The 14,811-nt window shown below is 40.3% G+C and overlaps 2 protein-coding genes across 2 annotated transcripts; both read left to right on the top strand.

Moving 5' to 3' along the window:
• The first annotated feature begins 1,894 nt into the window (after positions 1 to 1,894).
• On the top strand, positions 1,895 to 6,227 carry LOC108245566 (deoxyribonuclease-2-alpha). The gene is made up of 8 exons (XM_017432596.3): positions 1,895 to 1,938; positions 2,054 to 2,110; positions 3,016 to 3,113; positions 3,689 to 3,866; positions 4,467 to 4,602; positions 4,711 to 4,875; positions 4,953 to 5,138; positions 5,705 to 6,227. Exons 1-8 carry the CDS (start codon positions 1,918 to 1,920, stop codon positions 6,118 to 6,120), a joined length of 1,257 nt encoding a protein of 418 aa, XP_017288085.2. The 5' UTR covers positions 1,895 to 1,917; the 3' UTR covers positions 6,121 to 6,227.
• A 1,261-nt stretch (positions 6,228 to 7,488) lies between these two features.
• LOC108245565 (deoxyribonuclease-2-beta-like) lies at positions 7,489 to 13,517 on the top strand. The gene is made up of 7 exons (XM_017432595.3): positions 7,489 to 7,612; positions 7,842 to 7,939; positions 9,299 to 9,470; positions 9,685 to 9,766; positions 10,834 to 10,998; positions 11,090 to 11,284; positions 11,936 to 13,517. Exons 2-7 carry the CDS (start codon positions 7,848 to 7,850, stop codon positions 12,412 to 12,414), a joined length of 1,185 nt encoding a protein of 394 aa, XP_017288084.1. The 5' UTR covers positions 7,489 to 7,612; positions 7,842 to 7,847; the 3' UTR covers positions 12,415 to 13,517.
• Positions 13,518 to 14,811: the final 1,294 nt, after the last annotated feature.

The raw sequence follows: 14,811 nt of genomic DNA, 5'->3' as shown, positions 1-14,811 counted from the left end.
GACCGGGTTTAGAGCTCCATCAGGACCGGGTTTAGAGCTCCTGTTTCATGTTCTGTACTGATGAGGAGGAACGCCCGGTCAGGGACAAGGACTGGAAATCAGAAACACATCAGTGACATGTTGCTTTAATCCTCCTGAAGCTCCTGTAACTTTGGGTTAATCTGGCCTGAAGGCCACGAGAAGGTGAACCTGTTTCTGTGCTCAGGTTGCATCATTCTCCTTATCGGACCTGGCAGCTGGCCTCTACCTGGAGCTTCCTGTTTGGACCTCACAGATAAAAGAACTGAACCAAAGCAAACTGCTTATCTGTCCAAATATAAACTGATTTCAGCTGAACTCAGTCGTCCTTCCAGCTGTGAGGCTGGTTCCTGGCAGAGATGTTTTTATCTTTACTGATAATCAGTCAACAGACACAGACTCTGATCAAAGACAACATTTACCAGATAGATTAACTTTATTTTTGGTACATTTACAACATTACAGTAAAACAAAAACAGAGTAAGATACTATTTTACAGACCAATAAATTACTGAAAGCTGAAGGTAAGGTGTTTATAGACTCGACCTGCTGAGAAACGTTTATATTTAAATATATACACACACATATTCACATTATATACATGGTTACACAGTACATATATACATCTACATACCAGTATAAGCTTTTATAGTTTTACATTTATAGCTGTCCAAAAACGCACATAATTTGAGATTATCATTTAATTTATTCCAGTTTCACACCAATAACTGAAACACATCTAGATTTTACTTTTCTCTTCAGCATATTCAGATATTTATATATAAATTAGATTTACTGTCTCCTAACTGAACTCCAGAAGGAAGACTTCAATGCTTTCTACATTATTTATATATAATGTCTTTATACTTTAATGTATTACATGAATAAAAACTTCATTGGTTGGTTCACAATATCCCACGTTATTAATAAGCCTAATAGCTTTTTTAAAATAACTTAATATATCAATAGTTGTTTTATTTGCTTTTCTCCATATTTCTGAACAATATGACAAATAGGACAAAACCCAGGAGGAATAAATACCTTTTATATTTATTATTTCTAATATATTCAGTATGGGGCTTCCAGTAAGTTTGTTGTCCAGAATGATACCTAAAAACTTTGATTTCAACTCCATTTATATAAAACTTTACATTATTATAGATCCGATTATCAGAAAATACCATAAATTTAGGTTTTTCTTGTAATAATCGCTTTTTTAACTCAGCTAGCTCTTTTTCTACTTTTGGTTTTGGGTTTTATTTGGGTTTATTGTTTTCATGTTTTGTTTTTGTTTAGTTTCTGCTTCCTGTGTTCCTGTCATCATTCACTTGCCCCGCCCACTTCCACCTGCTCCTAGTTAGTAATCACTCACCTGTGCCCCCTTACCCTAATGACCCTTTGCTTTTAAAACCCGGTCATCTCCTCCGTTTACTCGCTGTTCTCGTTTCCCTTCATGTTTTGTCTCTTGTGTCTGGATTTAATTTATGTTTGTATTTAGTTCTTCTTTGCTGCCTTGTCAACTTTTTGTTTCTTTTATTTTAAAATAAAACATTTTATTTCCTTCTGCATTGGGTTTGGGGCGATCTCCACCCAAGCTGACACCATTCTGGTGTTTTTATGTTTAATACTTATCAGGAAATCTGTCTTTATGATTTTTAATGACACTATTATTTATCTTCCAAGTACTCTTAATATCATTACGGTATTTTTGCAGTAGCTTGTCATAATAATCCTGTTTTTGCTTTCTCAGCACTGATGTCAATTTGTTTTTAAATATTTGATATTTTTCTTCTCTTTCCTGGGTTGGGCACCTAATGAAATCCTTATATAACTTATTTTTCTTCTCACATGACTTTTCCAAGCTCCTTGTCATCCAGGGAGTGGGCCACAAAGTCCAGGATGATTTCAACAGTTTCAAAAGTAAAACAAACCTTTATTTATCCTTCCTAATCTACACGGTTCTGTTACCGTAAAGGCAAACTGGGTTCATGACATCGAGGAGATAAAAGCACCAATCCCTGCTCCTCCGTTTCAGGAACACTGGAGGAGACGAGGTTCACTGATCTCTGAAACAACTCACTGCTTCAGAAACGTAAGTTTAAACAGGAAGCGATCCACTTTACCTAAAATCTGACTGGTCATAAAATGATTTAACTCAGCTAATGTTCATCTTTGGTTCAATAATGACTTATAAAGACAAAGTTCTGAGGGACAACTTCAACAAGATATTCAGTTTGTGAGGAAGTCAAATGTTAGTTTCTGCCTTCTGTTAGGTTCTCCTGTGAGGATAAATACAATAATGTAGTTCCAGCTCTTCTACTGGAACAAACTGCGGGGAACATCTGTGTCTGTTCTGTCTTTGTTCTCACACTAACAGGTCAGCTGGTCTGCATCCAGACCAAACCGAGGTCCAGCTTTGTCTTTCTGACTCACAGGACTCCAAAGTCCTTCTCTAATCAAACTCTTCTCATTCTTCAGTTCTAGCTCAGAAACCAGTGAATCTTCAGCCTTAAGGTTTCTGTGTGCCTGTCAGAAGGTTCAGCAGGTCAGGTGACAGCAGGTCAGGTGACAGCAGGTCAGGTGACAGCTCTGCCACCTTTTCATTGGGCATCCCAACACTTAAGCTGCAGGTCTTTGGCCCTAGGTCAGGCCAACCCTGGTCCTCAGGACCACCCTGCAGGTTCTCCTTGTTCCTCTGCTCCAACACACCTGATTTAAATCAATGGGTGATTAACAGGCTTCTGCAGAACATGAAGAGGTGATTTAACCTCTGAATCAGGTGTGTTGGAGCAGAGAAACAAGGAAAACCTGCAGGATGGAGACCCTGAGGACGAGGATTGGAGACCCCTGCCTTAGGTGGATTGGTACCAGTACACCTGTGGACCACTCTGTTGTTGAACATGGTTCTCGTTACGAACAAACAACCAAACCCTGCAGTTTTGTTGGTTCACAGACACATTTAAACCAATTCAAGCAGAGTTGTTGTTGTGTTTTCAGGGAACCATGTGGAGGTTGCTGTTGACCTTCAGTCTGATGTGCTGCAGCTGTGAGGGCTGGGTCACCTGTAAGGATGAAGATGGCAACCCAAAAGACTGGTGAAGAAACACATTTCCTCCTAAAACCTTTTTGATATAAACTGATATAGTTTCTCCTCATGAGTTCTTATTCAGAACTTCAGAAAGTTGCTGTGTCCAAAGTGCAACCTGAACAGAATATAAACAAAGATAAAGCAGATATTTAAAAGGTAAAGATGCCAATACGAATGGAACTCTGTCCAGTTTTATTAAAAGCTGAGGACTTCTTCCTGCTTTAAACTGGCAGCCAATCAGATAAATCTTTATGTTCAGTTTATCCTAAACTTGAAAACGGTAGCCTGGCCCGGCTGGCATCACTCATCTTTAATGTTCTGGGATTTCCATCAAAGAAAAGAACAACAACTATAGTTTTAAACGTTATAAAGTCAGCAAGTTCAGAAACTACTCTTTGTTTTAGACCAACATCTTTCTTTGCTTAGATCAATATGGTTCCAATGTCTACCACCTAAAAAGATCAAATATCGATGAGGAACTCTCTCTCTGTCCATGTACTGTCGTTTTATTTTCTTAGAGCTATGACTACATTTAAATTGTGATCTTGGTTTTAGAAAGTAACACAAACTATCTCCACCCAGGTACATCTTATACAAGGAGCCTGAAAGCAAAGTGAATGCCCCAACAAGTCCTGAAGATGGTTTCAGGTATATTTACATCGATGAACATGGAATGAAGAAAGGAAACAAACTCATCAATAATCCAAACGGTGTCCTGGCTCACACCCTGGAACCCATCTTCAAACCAAAGTCCTCCATGGTGAGCAGCTCGTCAGAAACAACCTGATGGAGGAGGAAGAGCTTCAGTTTAGTTTGATTAAAAAACACCAGCTCACAACAGACGTTATCTCACGCCGTTATACTACAAAATAAACAAAATCCAGTTCAATCCAACTCAGTCACAGACAGAAAACACCAGTTAGCAAAAGTTCTGGATCTAAGGAAGCCAGCAGGTTGGACCGAATCTTCACTTCCTCACAATCTCCCATCACAGAGATGACTGTGATCCAAACAGAACCAGAACCAGAACCAGAACCAGGCTCAGGACGAGCAGCCATCTGCTTCGACCAGCTGAGGTTAGAGAGGACAGGAAAGAGACACAGACACACAGGAAGTGGTCCAAGTGTAATTTATTAAAGTTAATCAGTTGTTGTTCATCCAATAATTACTTTCTCAAAAGGTCATTAAAATCTGTTCAGTAGTTTATGAGATATTTTGCTAACAGACACAGAAACAAACACACACAGGCTAATGAACGACGGCCCACCATTCATGGAAGTGGGTGATAATAAAAACTAAAATTATGGATTTCTGCTGCAGCTCAATGGTTCTTTACTTGAGTGATTTCTTTTTGTTTTAGAAGTCAGACTTTGGCTTCATCAGCTACAGCGATCAACACTCAACATGTCAAGTTGGAACAGCAGAACTCGCTGTGGACACGGTGTGGGACGAACTACTGAAAAAGCCAATAACAACCGACATAGGCCACAGCAAAGGTAGAACAGAAACATCAACAAAATCCTGTTAGATGGAGGAAAACATCAAGAATTACCTGTTGCAGTGGGTTTTGGCACCTGTTGGGAACTTATCTGCTTTATTTCCAGGAGTTTTAATGGTGGAAAAAAACAAAAAAGGAGTCTGGCTCCTTCATAGCACACCACAGTTCCCTTCAGCTAGAGACCAAGACAACTTCTGGCCAAACAATGGATTTCAGTACGGTCAGACATTCATCTGTGTAACATTTGACTACTTGCAGTTTAAGAACATAGGTAACCAAGTCAAACTCTGTAAATGTCAGCTTTTAGGTTGGAACAGAATCTTACTGTAAACGCTTGAATATTTCCAGGTAAACATCTGCAGTACATCGGAGCGTGTGTGTTTGATTATCAGATTCCAGAGGATTTTTTCCCGGAGCTGAAAGACGCTGCGAGCAGGAAAATACTTCCTCCAAATACTGCGTTTGTGTCGCTGACATCAAGTGGAGGGCAGGAATTTAAAAGCATCGCCAAGAAAAAGTTTGGATTGGTAAAAGGTGAGATGTCTGTGGCTACCGCCCACTGCGTGATATGTACACGATACTTATCCTGTTTGCACAATACATACAGAGTATGTACCTGATTATATATTTGGTATGTACCTGATACTTAGCATGTACATACGTGTTATGTATTGGGTATGTACGCAGTACTTGCTGGGTAAGCATCAGGTATGTACTTGGTACTTTTCATGTATGCACCAGGTTTTCACAGGGTACATACCTGGTACTTATCGTGTACATGTTGGGAATGAACTGAGTTTGTACCAGGTACGTATCTGGTGCCTAGCGAGTGTGTACTGGGCGTGTACTTTCTGGTACTTACTGGGTATGTACTGACTGTAGATTATAGTGATACCTCAGATTTTATTGGAATTCTCAGAAAGTAATCCTTACATTGAATAAAGATGGCTTCCTCAGCTAACGAACCCTAGCAAACACAAAAATGTCTCTAACTCAGTCAGTTTTACAGATATTCAGCTGAAACATGATGTGGTAACATCTAAAGAGAGCTAACTGATCCGACTACGTGCTGGTTTACTTTCAGCCTGGTCTCGTTGCAGGTGGAGATCTGTACGTCACCATCTCTGATGCAGTCGATAGTGACCTGCACGTGCAGACGTGGGGCCGGCAGACTGGTCGCAGGAAGTCCTACTGTAAATCCAAACACGAAGTGCTGAACATCGAAGAGATCACGACTGATTTAGGGACCTGGAAAGACACCGACGATCACTCGAAGTGGTGTGTGTCCACACACAAGGAGCACACGTATGTGTGTGTTGCTGATGTGAACAGGGCTCCATCCCAGTTCAAGAGGCGGGGGGGAGCGCTCTGCATCCAACATGCTACTCTTACAGAAACATTTCAAAACTTTGTCAGTAAAACTGAGCCGTGCAAAGGCACCATGGCCACCATTTTCAGTGTGGCACAACAAGGTTTGGATTTTGTCAAATATTTTGCTCATCCCTTATTTTTTTAAACAGATGTTTTCTGAAGGAATTCAAATGATTACAGATTGATGATAAAAAGCTGCTCTTTATCCGTCAGAAGAACAAGACTAATGGAAATAAATTAGAACTGACACCAGTTTGTGTTTGTTGTGTTTCATTCATGCTTTGATAATTCTATTGAATTTATTTATATAGTTCTAATTCACAACCCAATCCATCCCAGGGCATTTTACCACAGACAAACAGGAAGTGGTCCATTTGTAGTTTCTATTGGCCAGTTGTAGTCTCTATGGGAAAAAAACACAATTAATGATTTAAATAACTATAAATACAAACCTGGAGGGTAAAGCCATCAGCAGAGTGAGGACATGAGGACAGTTTGTCCTCCAGCAGCAGAACTAAGGGACAGCTCAGGAAACCCAAACCAACACCAACTATAGGATTTATCAAAAAGGAAAGTCTTAAAGCAGACAGGGTGTCAGCCTCAGGGAGGAGCCTGAGAACTGGAAGCTCCACCTCCTGTTCTCCTGTTAGAACCTCTAGGAACCACAAGGAAACCTGCAGTCTGAGAGCAGAGAGCTCTGTTAGGAAAGTATGGAACAATAAGATCTTTAATATCAGATGGAGCTTGGTTGTTGAGAGCTTTGGATGTTAGGAGGAAGGACCCAGATAATAAAGAGTTAAAACAGTCCAGCCTAGACGTGATGACTTTATTTTCTGCACCATGTTTACCTGTAAAGCCTGAGCCGTGTTATCTTCTGTCTGCTTACATGTCTCTGTTCAAACTGACCCTATGAACCCTAACCCTAACCCAACACTCAGGCAGCTGATCCCTGACTGGAGCTTCCTGAAAGTCCGAGTTTGTTTGGACCCACTGATAAATAAACTGAAGCGGAGCAAACATCACTTCTGTCCAAATATCTGAGCTTATTTTACCCAGCTCATAGAAACTACTGATGTTTTTCCAGGGTAGACTCCTGCTCAGACAAACAACAGAATCTGACATTAAACGATCATCTGGCTCAGCCTGGTCTCCTGATTAAAACTTTATAAACGAATACCATCAGAGTTATATTTCCTGAATGTTCGGATGTATTCTGATGATTCCTGTCATGACTTCATTCTTGCAGGGGGTTTTTTACATGTTGATTGTGTTTCTTTTTTTTACATTTCCATCAAATTATTCTTCCATTTTTCTGCAACAGACTGTTTAAGGCTGTTTTGTTCACATTCACACAGAAACTGAATTAAATTAAATTGACTTTCTGCAGAAAACAGTTGATAACTGTTTGTATTCAAATAAAACCCAACCTGACTTTGGTTTGTTTGGCTTTACATTGAGGGACAGAGTCCAGTCTGACGTTAACGATAAAATAAAACTGTTTATTTTTCTTCCTGTTCATGGTTCTGTGCCCAGAAATGTAGACTGAGTAAATGAGATGAGAGGGGAATAAAAACTGCTGCTCATTGCACAGTTTCAGAAACACGGAGAAGACCAAAGCTGAAGAGTCCGTCGTAACAGTAAGTTCTGGAACCAGGATCCAGTCTGGGTTCAGGATTCATGAAAACATTCTGTCTAAAAGTTTTAAACTCTTTTAGTTTTCAGTTCTGGAGCCTAAATATACATCTGACTGTCAAACATTTGGTGATAATTCAACTTTTTCCTGGTTTGACAGACTGAGCTGTGACGGCAGTTTTTATGAACTGCACATTGTTGATTGTTATTTTATGTTTTTATTCTGTTTTTCAGGGAGTTATGTGGAGGATAATCCTGACCATCAGTCTGGTCTCTTTGGGCTGTGATGGCAGAGTGACCTGCAGAAATGACAACAATGGGGAAGTGGACTGGTGAGGAAATACAAACTCTGAGGGTGTTTTCAAACCTATGATTAGTTTACTCTGGTTCAACTCAGTGGAGGAGTTTTATTTGTAGGTTTTTCTTGTGGTTTGGTTTCTTTTCACACAGAGAAAACTGAAGCAAACCAAAATGTGTTTCTACAAACCGTGTGAGACCGTTCGGTCTGCCTGACGGTCAGATGTCGGGTAGGGAGTTCCAGAAGTAAATACAAGATGGAGAATTTACTCCTGACACTAATATTTATCTGGGTAACATTGTTTTTCAAAGAAGACATGATGCCTATGGAAGATCGATCCTGACGCAGAGCAACTTTGCATTTAGTTTCAAAAATTATTTTAAGCTGAACTGAAACATGTTTTAAAGCCAACATCTGTGAAAATATAGCCATAAAACATGTTATTTGTAGAAAGTTTCAATTAAAAAAATAAAAAATACTATATTTTTGGTTATTCTGAATATTGAAGAAACTACTCCGGGTGTTTTGGCTTTTTCTGTGACCACCCTGGAAGTGTGACGTCCGCTGAGCCGCTGAGGTTCAGCCATTCATCAATGAGTGGATGAATACCGGTACAATATGGTTCAGTTTGCTGGAATTAATTGTTCGAACCGGCCAGAAAATACCACTGGAGTTTCTTTTTTTGGCTTTTCCAATGATAAAATCCTTAGATTTAGATCCATAAACTCTGATGTGGGAATTACTATCAGAACTCAGGTTTGGACCACTTCAAAGAGAAGCACCGCTCCGACCCTCGTTACTGCGGCTTTGCACCAGAAGAACAGGACCTTCTGACAGCAGCAGTCCTAACTATTTTTAATTTTACAAGAAAGTTAAATATGGAGGAGGTTTTCTCCACAGAGAAGGTGATGGGCAACAGGAAGTTTTCCTTCAAACAGGAAATGAACACACGCTGTCATTAAAAGGTCTGAGCTGCTTACAGGCCGACAGCCTGAGATCAGTCTGTGATTCAGAGGGAAAAATATAAACAATCCATGTGGGATTAAACAAAAGTCTGAACCTGCTGTTGATTAGTTTACTCTGGTGTGAGAGTTCATAAACGCTACTCTGAAGTGCTCACGTTGTTTACAAGTTAGCACCCAGTTAGCATCAGGTTAGCTTCCAGTTATCAACATTAGCTCTCTCCTGCCGTCTTTATGTTGATCTGCAGTGTTGTGTCATTACTGTGTTCACATCTACACAAATGAACCACACCAGGGTGGAAAACAAACCTGAGTTCAGTTTAAACTGGCTAAACGCTAAAGGTGTAAATGCTAAATAAATTTATCCAACACACAATGTCATGATCAGGATGATATAAAACAAAGCTGTTTTACTTTCTGTTCAACATCAGGTTCATCCTGTATAAATCCCCCAGAATGGCTTCAGCAGATGACCCCAATTTAACAGGTCTCAGATACCTTTACATTGACTCACGTGGAATGAGAAAACTTGACCGTATCGACAGACCTAACAGTGCCCTTGGACACACACTTCAACCTATTCTAAAATCCATCAGAAAAATGGTAAGAATCCTGTGATACTGGAACCAACTGATGGCACAGAAACACAGTGATGTAATAGTTTCATGTTAACAGCAAAATGCTGACTGAAGAAGTAATTTAGTGTGTAGCTGCTACAACACATCTGCTGTCTGTAACTGTTCACTGTTGGTGCAGCTGAATGTCTAAATGAAATCTGTCAACTTGATGAAGTTTTTCTTTGTCCGTCTGTTTTTAGGAGCCACGCTTTGGATTCCTCAGCTACAGCGATCAGCCTCCAGGATGTAATGCTGATCCAAAAAGGTTTGGCCACAGTAAAGGTAAAGACAGCACCTTTGGTGTGTCGTTTCAGTTATTATGCTTTAAAATATATTTTAATGCTAAACAAATAAAATAAGTTATTGTTTTTAAAACTGTGATCTGGTGTTGGTGTCTTTAGCTCAAAAAACCAAATACTATCATTTCCACCATCTGAGCCCCATAGAAAAGCCCCGATGAAATGAATAGAAGGGCAGATGACCTGAGAATGAAGATTGTGACCAAGCTACACAAAAAACCTCCAATGGAGCTTTTGGCCTGATCTCCAGTCAGTTTCACTCCAATTAACACCTTCATTCATGTGACCAGAGGAGCCCATCAGTGAGTCAGGCTAACAGAGGCCCTAATGAGCCTCTACTGTGAGGAGAGTGAGTTAATCTGCAGGTGAATCCAGTTTACAGAACATCTCAGCTTTAAAAGCTTGAACTCCACCCTCTCTGCTGTTTGAACAGAAAGCTCCTCGGATGAGAAGAGAAACGTCTTCATCTACAGAACAGAAGTCCAGATGTTTTGTGTTTTTTTTTATACCTTTTTTTGGATTTATGCCCCATGCATGGATACTGATGTACAACATCAACACTAAGAGCCTTCATTGAGAACTCAGCGGGAATGTGGAAGACAACTCTAGAAGCCAATTCAAAGCCGACTGCACAAGTCAGCATCAACTGCAGCAAATACCAAAGTGATGCTTTGATAGTTGAAGATTTCTTGCTTCTCTTCAATTATGTGAGAAACTCCTTTGAAGATGCCAGCTCAATTGGTTTTACTTTAATGTTCACATATTCAGAAAACCTTGTTTCACTTTTTGGGTCGATAACCAGAGAGACCTGGTTGTCAGGAGATCACCTGCTGAATCTGGATCCTAGTCTAAACCTTCTGGTCCTCCTCCAGTAGTTTTAGGTTGATGGCTTCAGTTGTTCCTCTTCCTGTTTTCATGTTTAACACAACAACAGTCTGACCTTTGACCTGCTGCTGAATGAGGCCATCAGTCTGAAATAATAAGACAGAAATGTTACAAATGTGATTGTTTTTCATGACCTGCTGTCTGTTGGTTGTTTGTTTCCTGCAGGGCTTCTGATGGTGGAACATAACAGTGCAGGTGTTTGGCTTTTACACTCCACCCCACAGTTTCCTTTCAGAAGAGAGCCAGAAAACTTCTGGCCTCCAAGTGGATCTGCCAATGCTCAGACATTTATCTGTGTGACATTTAACTATGACCAGTTCCAAAAAATAGGTATATTCTCAGTTAAACTGCTGCAAACATCATGATTTATGACTCAGAGTCTAAAACTAACAGGTAACATGTTGGGTTTTGATCATTTCAGGTACACATCTGCAGCACATCAGAGCTTTTCCATTTGATCATGATATTCCAGACAGTTTTCATCAGGAGCTTAAAGATGCTGCAAAATGGACAGAAAACAGTCAACAGCCTAATGAAGTCCTTATCCAAGATCTGACGTCAACCAAAGGAAAAACCTTGAGAAGTTTTGCCAAAAAAGTATCTGATGATGTGGAAGGTGAGATTTCTGCTCATTTATCTCCAGTTTTATGGAGGAAGGATCCTGCCAAGATTGGCAAAATAGAAATAAATTAATGACCTTATAAAGTAATTAATGTGCCAAATATTGCATCCAAAAATAAAGAATAAGAACTTTCCCAACTTATTTGATTACACAGGAGTAGAGGGGAGGGGCTTCAGACTCAGCTTCTCTCCTATTGGTCAACATTCAGACTCTGCAGGTCTACTTCCTGCTGGAGCATCAGCTTGGCAGTCTGTGTCGGAGCTGCTGATAGAAGAGTTAGAGAAAGGTAAGTTTTGGAAACGTACAAATGTCGTGTTCTTGTTTTATATCTTCATTTATATCATATTTAAGATGTAAAACACAAACACGACATTTGTAGGTTTGCAAAACTTCCCTCTAACCAGGGCTGTCAAGTGTCACTGACTGAGACACGCATGACGTGCACACGCCACACTCTGTATTCCTAACAGCCTTCAACATTTCTGCAGGTTTCAGTTTAACCTTCTCTCAGTTTAGCTTTATTTGAAGTGTCCTTTAACAATAAAAGTCCAATCAGATGATGTCTAATTTACCTTTGAATTCTGCTTCATATCTGTGGATGGCAGAGTGTGCTAACATCTCTAACATAGCTTCTTCTTCTTGCAGAAGGAGATCTCTATGTGACCATAGCTGAGAACATCCACAGCAACATGCACGTCCAAGTGTGGGGGTGCCAGCGCGATGAATCCCACGGTAATCCAGGCGAATGTGTGATCAACATTGACAGCATTAAGAATAGTCTGGGTGAATGGAAACCTGCAACTGATCATTCCAAGTGGTGTGTAGCTGGAGACCAAAACAGACACTGGACCTGCATCGCTGATGTGAACAGAGGCAGAAGGCAGTACGGACGGTACGGGGGGGCACTGTGCATCGAAGACACGAACGTCCAAAACAAGTTTTTACAGTTTGCTAAGGTTCTTGGTAACTGTCGAAAACGGCCTGTTCCCTCCTACCCTGAATGTGATTCAGACTCTGACACTGTCCCCATGCTGGACTCACACCTTCTCCTTATTCCCAACTACAACTCCGGGAACACCGGGAACGATACAGAGACTCACATCAACCCTTCACAGATGGGTTAAATACAAGGAAAGTCAATTATGTAGCACCTTTCAGCAACAAGGTGATACAAAGTGCTTTACAGCATGAAAACACAAAAATACAGAGTCAAAACACACAACAATATCTAAAATATGAGCTAATCTAAATCTCACCACAAGCTGTGCAGTCTTCTTTAACTCACATTAATGGAGTACCTGACTGCAGTTTAAAACCCAGGACCTGAAAATGAAAAGCAAAATATCTTCAACTCCAGAATCTAAATCCGGTTGTCTCATTTTTGATACTCTTTGATTTGTTGTGTGTTGGATGACTGAGAATCCCTACAAGCTGTTGTCCTAATGCTAAAGATGCAGTTTGAGTGTGATTATTCCGAGTTACACTGATGGAAGATGCAACATTGGATAAAGGTGTTTTAGTTACGCTCAGAGGTGAATTCAAGACTTCTTTTATTATCATTCAGCACATTCAAAATATAAAACAAAATACAACCAAATATAACTTATTAATAACAATACGAGGAAGTATTTATATATTAACTATACATACACATGTACATGGGGTAAAACTTGCACATACAATGCTGGACTTGCAGATATTTGTGGCTGACATCATTAAATCAGAGGAACTGGATCTTCTCCAACAGTCTGAGAGCAGATCTTAGTGAAGCTGGACGTGTTGCTGTGTTGGCTGAGGTACTGATGTCATTGCAGGTTTAATTCTAAGCAAGGAAGTCTTATCCACATGAGAAATTACTGCTCTTGTATGGTCAGGGTTTCTACATGAGTAACATGGGTTTCATCAAAGTTTTTCTCAAGTTCCAGGAAGGTGTGTGTGAGAGATTCCTGCCAGAGGACCCAATGCAGGAGTCCCAACATTTGTGTCCACATCTTATTCAGAAGGGTCTGCCTGGGTCCGTTAGTCCCAGGACGATGAAGAAAACATCTTGGAATGCCAGGTTTTATGTTTGAGATGTATTGGGATGAGTTATAAAGTCAAATGAACCATGATATTAAAGCTATGTCAATTTAATGTATAAATATTACCCTGATTGTTGCCTAAACTCAAAGTTGCTGTTTGAGACTGTCTGTTGCTTTTGTGTCAATAAAATCCCAGGTTGCTGTGATCTTTGACTGTTTCTTTGTGAAATATATGAAAAAAAAAGAACCTTTAGTACCTCTGCCTGAGGACAAGAGAGTTAACAGTCTATGACCTGGTTAAGGGGGGTCTTCATGATGCTGGTCTCTTTGGCCAGCAGGGTTTTTAAGCTACATCCTGTAGGTGGCAGCATGACACCAGCAGTGCTCTCTAGTGTCCTCTCCACTCTCCTCAGGGCCTTTCTGTTCTCAAACCAAAGGCAGATACTGTTGGGCTCCTCATTCTGGAAGGTGTTGAAGTGAGAGTACCAGATAAACTTCTGTGGGGGTTGGTTGTAGTCAGTATGTTACCTGCAGTAATCCTGAGCAGATGTTTGAGTATCAGTGGCAGGGGTTGGGGTTGTGTAAGTTTCAGCTCAGTAGTTGGACTGGTGGATGTTGGAGGGAGCAGACCAGATTCAGGAGTTAGTAAGGATCTGTTTGTACTTTCAGTAATGTCTGCAGTAAGGTCAGATCGATTGCTGTACTGTCAGAGGTTGTAAGAAAGCTCCTAATGTTTGAATGTGAGTAGATGAATTCTGGGAAACAAAGACAGATGTTGGAACAGCTGTTGAAGCTGTGGTATCTGTATTTATGAGAGGAACTGTGGTCGTTCTGTATACCAGTGGTTTCTGAACCTAACACAGCTGTCTTACTGTCAGATGAAGCCGTTGGATTGTTGAGTGTGTAAATGTGTGTTGTGGTAGCTGTCGATGGTGTGATGTGGTTCCAGCACTGGCTGGAGTTGGATTGGAAGTAGTTTCTGTGGTGGTGGACATTGTATTTGTTGGTGGCGTTTTAAAGGCACTGCTATAAACTGTCAGTTTTTAGTTGTAACAGCTCAATTGGAAAATCTCAGACGGCGTGCAGTTGTTTTTCGTTTTTTTGTGGTTGAGAACGGAGTGCTGCTGGTAGCAGGTAAACTTCCTGTGGTTGTCAAGGTGTTTGCTGTGCTGGTTGAAATCTCAGCAGAGGTACTCAGAGAGCCGCTGGTTGATGAAGGTGTGGCAGAGCTCGTGGTTGTGATGGTAGTTGGATTATTAGTGGTGGACATGGCCTTTGAACTGGTAGTATTATGGTCTGTGGTTGTCTCTTGATTAGTTGTGATGGAGGCAGTTGTAGAGTAGAAGGTTTTGTGATGACCATAATGATGACTTTTATGATCATATTTATTTCTCTGATCATGATTATTTTTATGACTATGATGATTTCTCTGATCATTGTTATAATTATTTTGACCATTGTGGTTTCTGTTTTCATTTTGAATTTTATGACTGTTATGAT

The sequence above is a fragment of the Kryptolebias marmoratus genome, linkage group LG14 (genome assembly GCF_001649575.2).
Source record: "Kryptolebias marmoratus isolate JLee-2015 linkage group LG14, ASM164957v2, whole genome shotgun sequence".
In the NCBI taxonomy this organism is placed as follows: domain Eukaryota; kingdom Metazoa; phylum Chordata; class Actinopteri; order Cyprinodontiformes; family Rivulidae; genus Kryptolebias; species Kryptolebias marmoratus.
The sequence above is the reverse complement of the archived record's forward strand: the minus strand, read 5'-3'. Positions and strand labels throughout refer to the sequence as shown.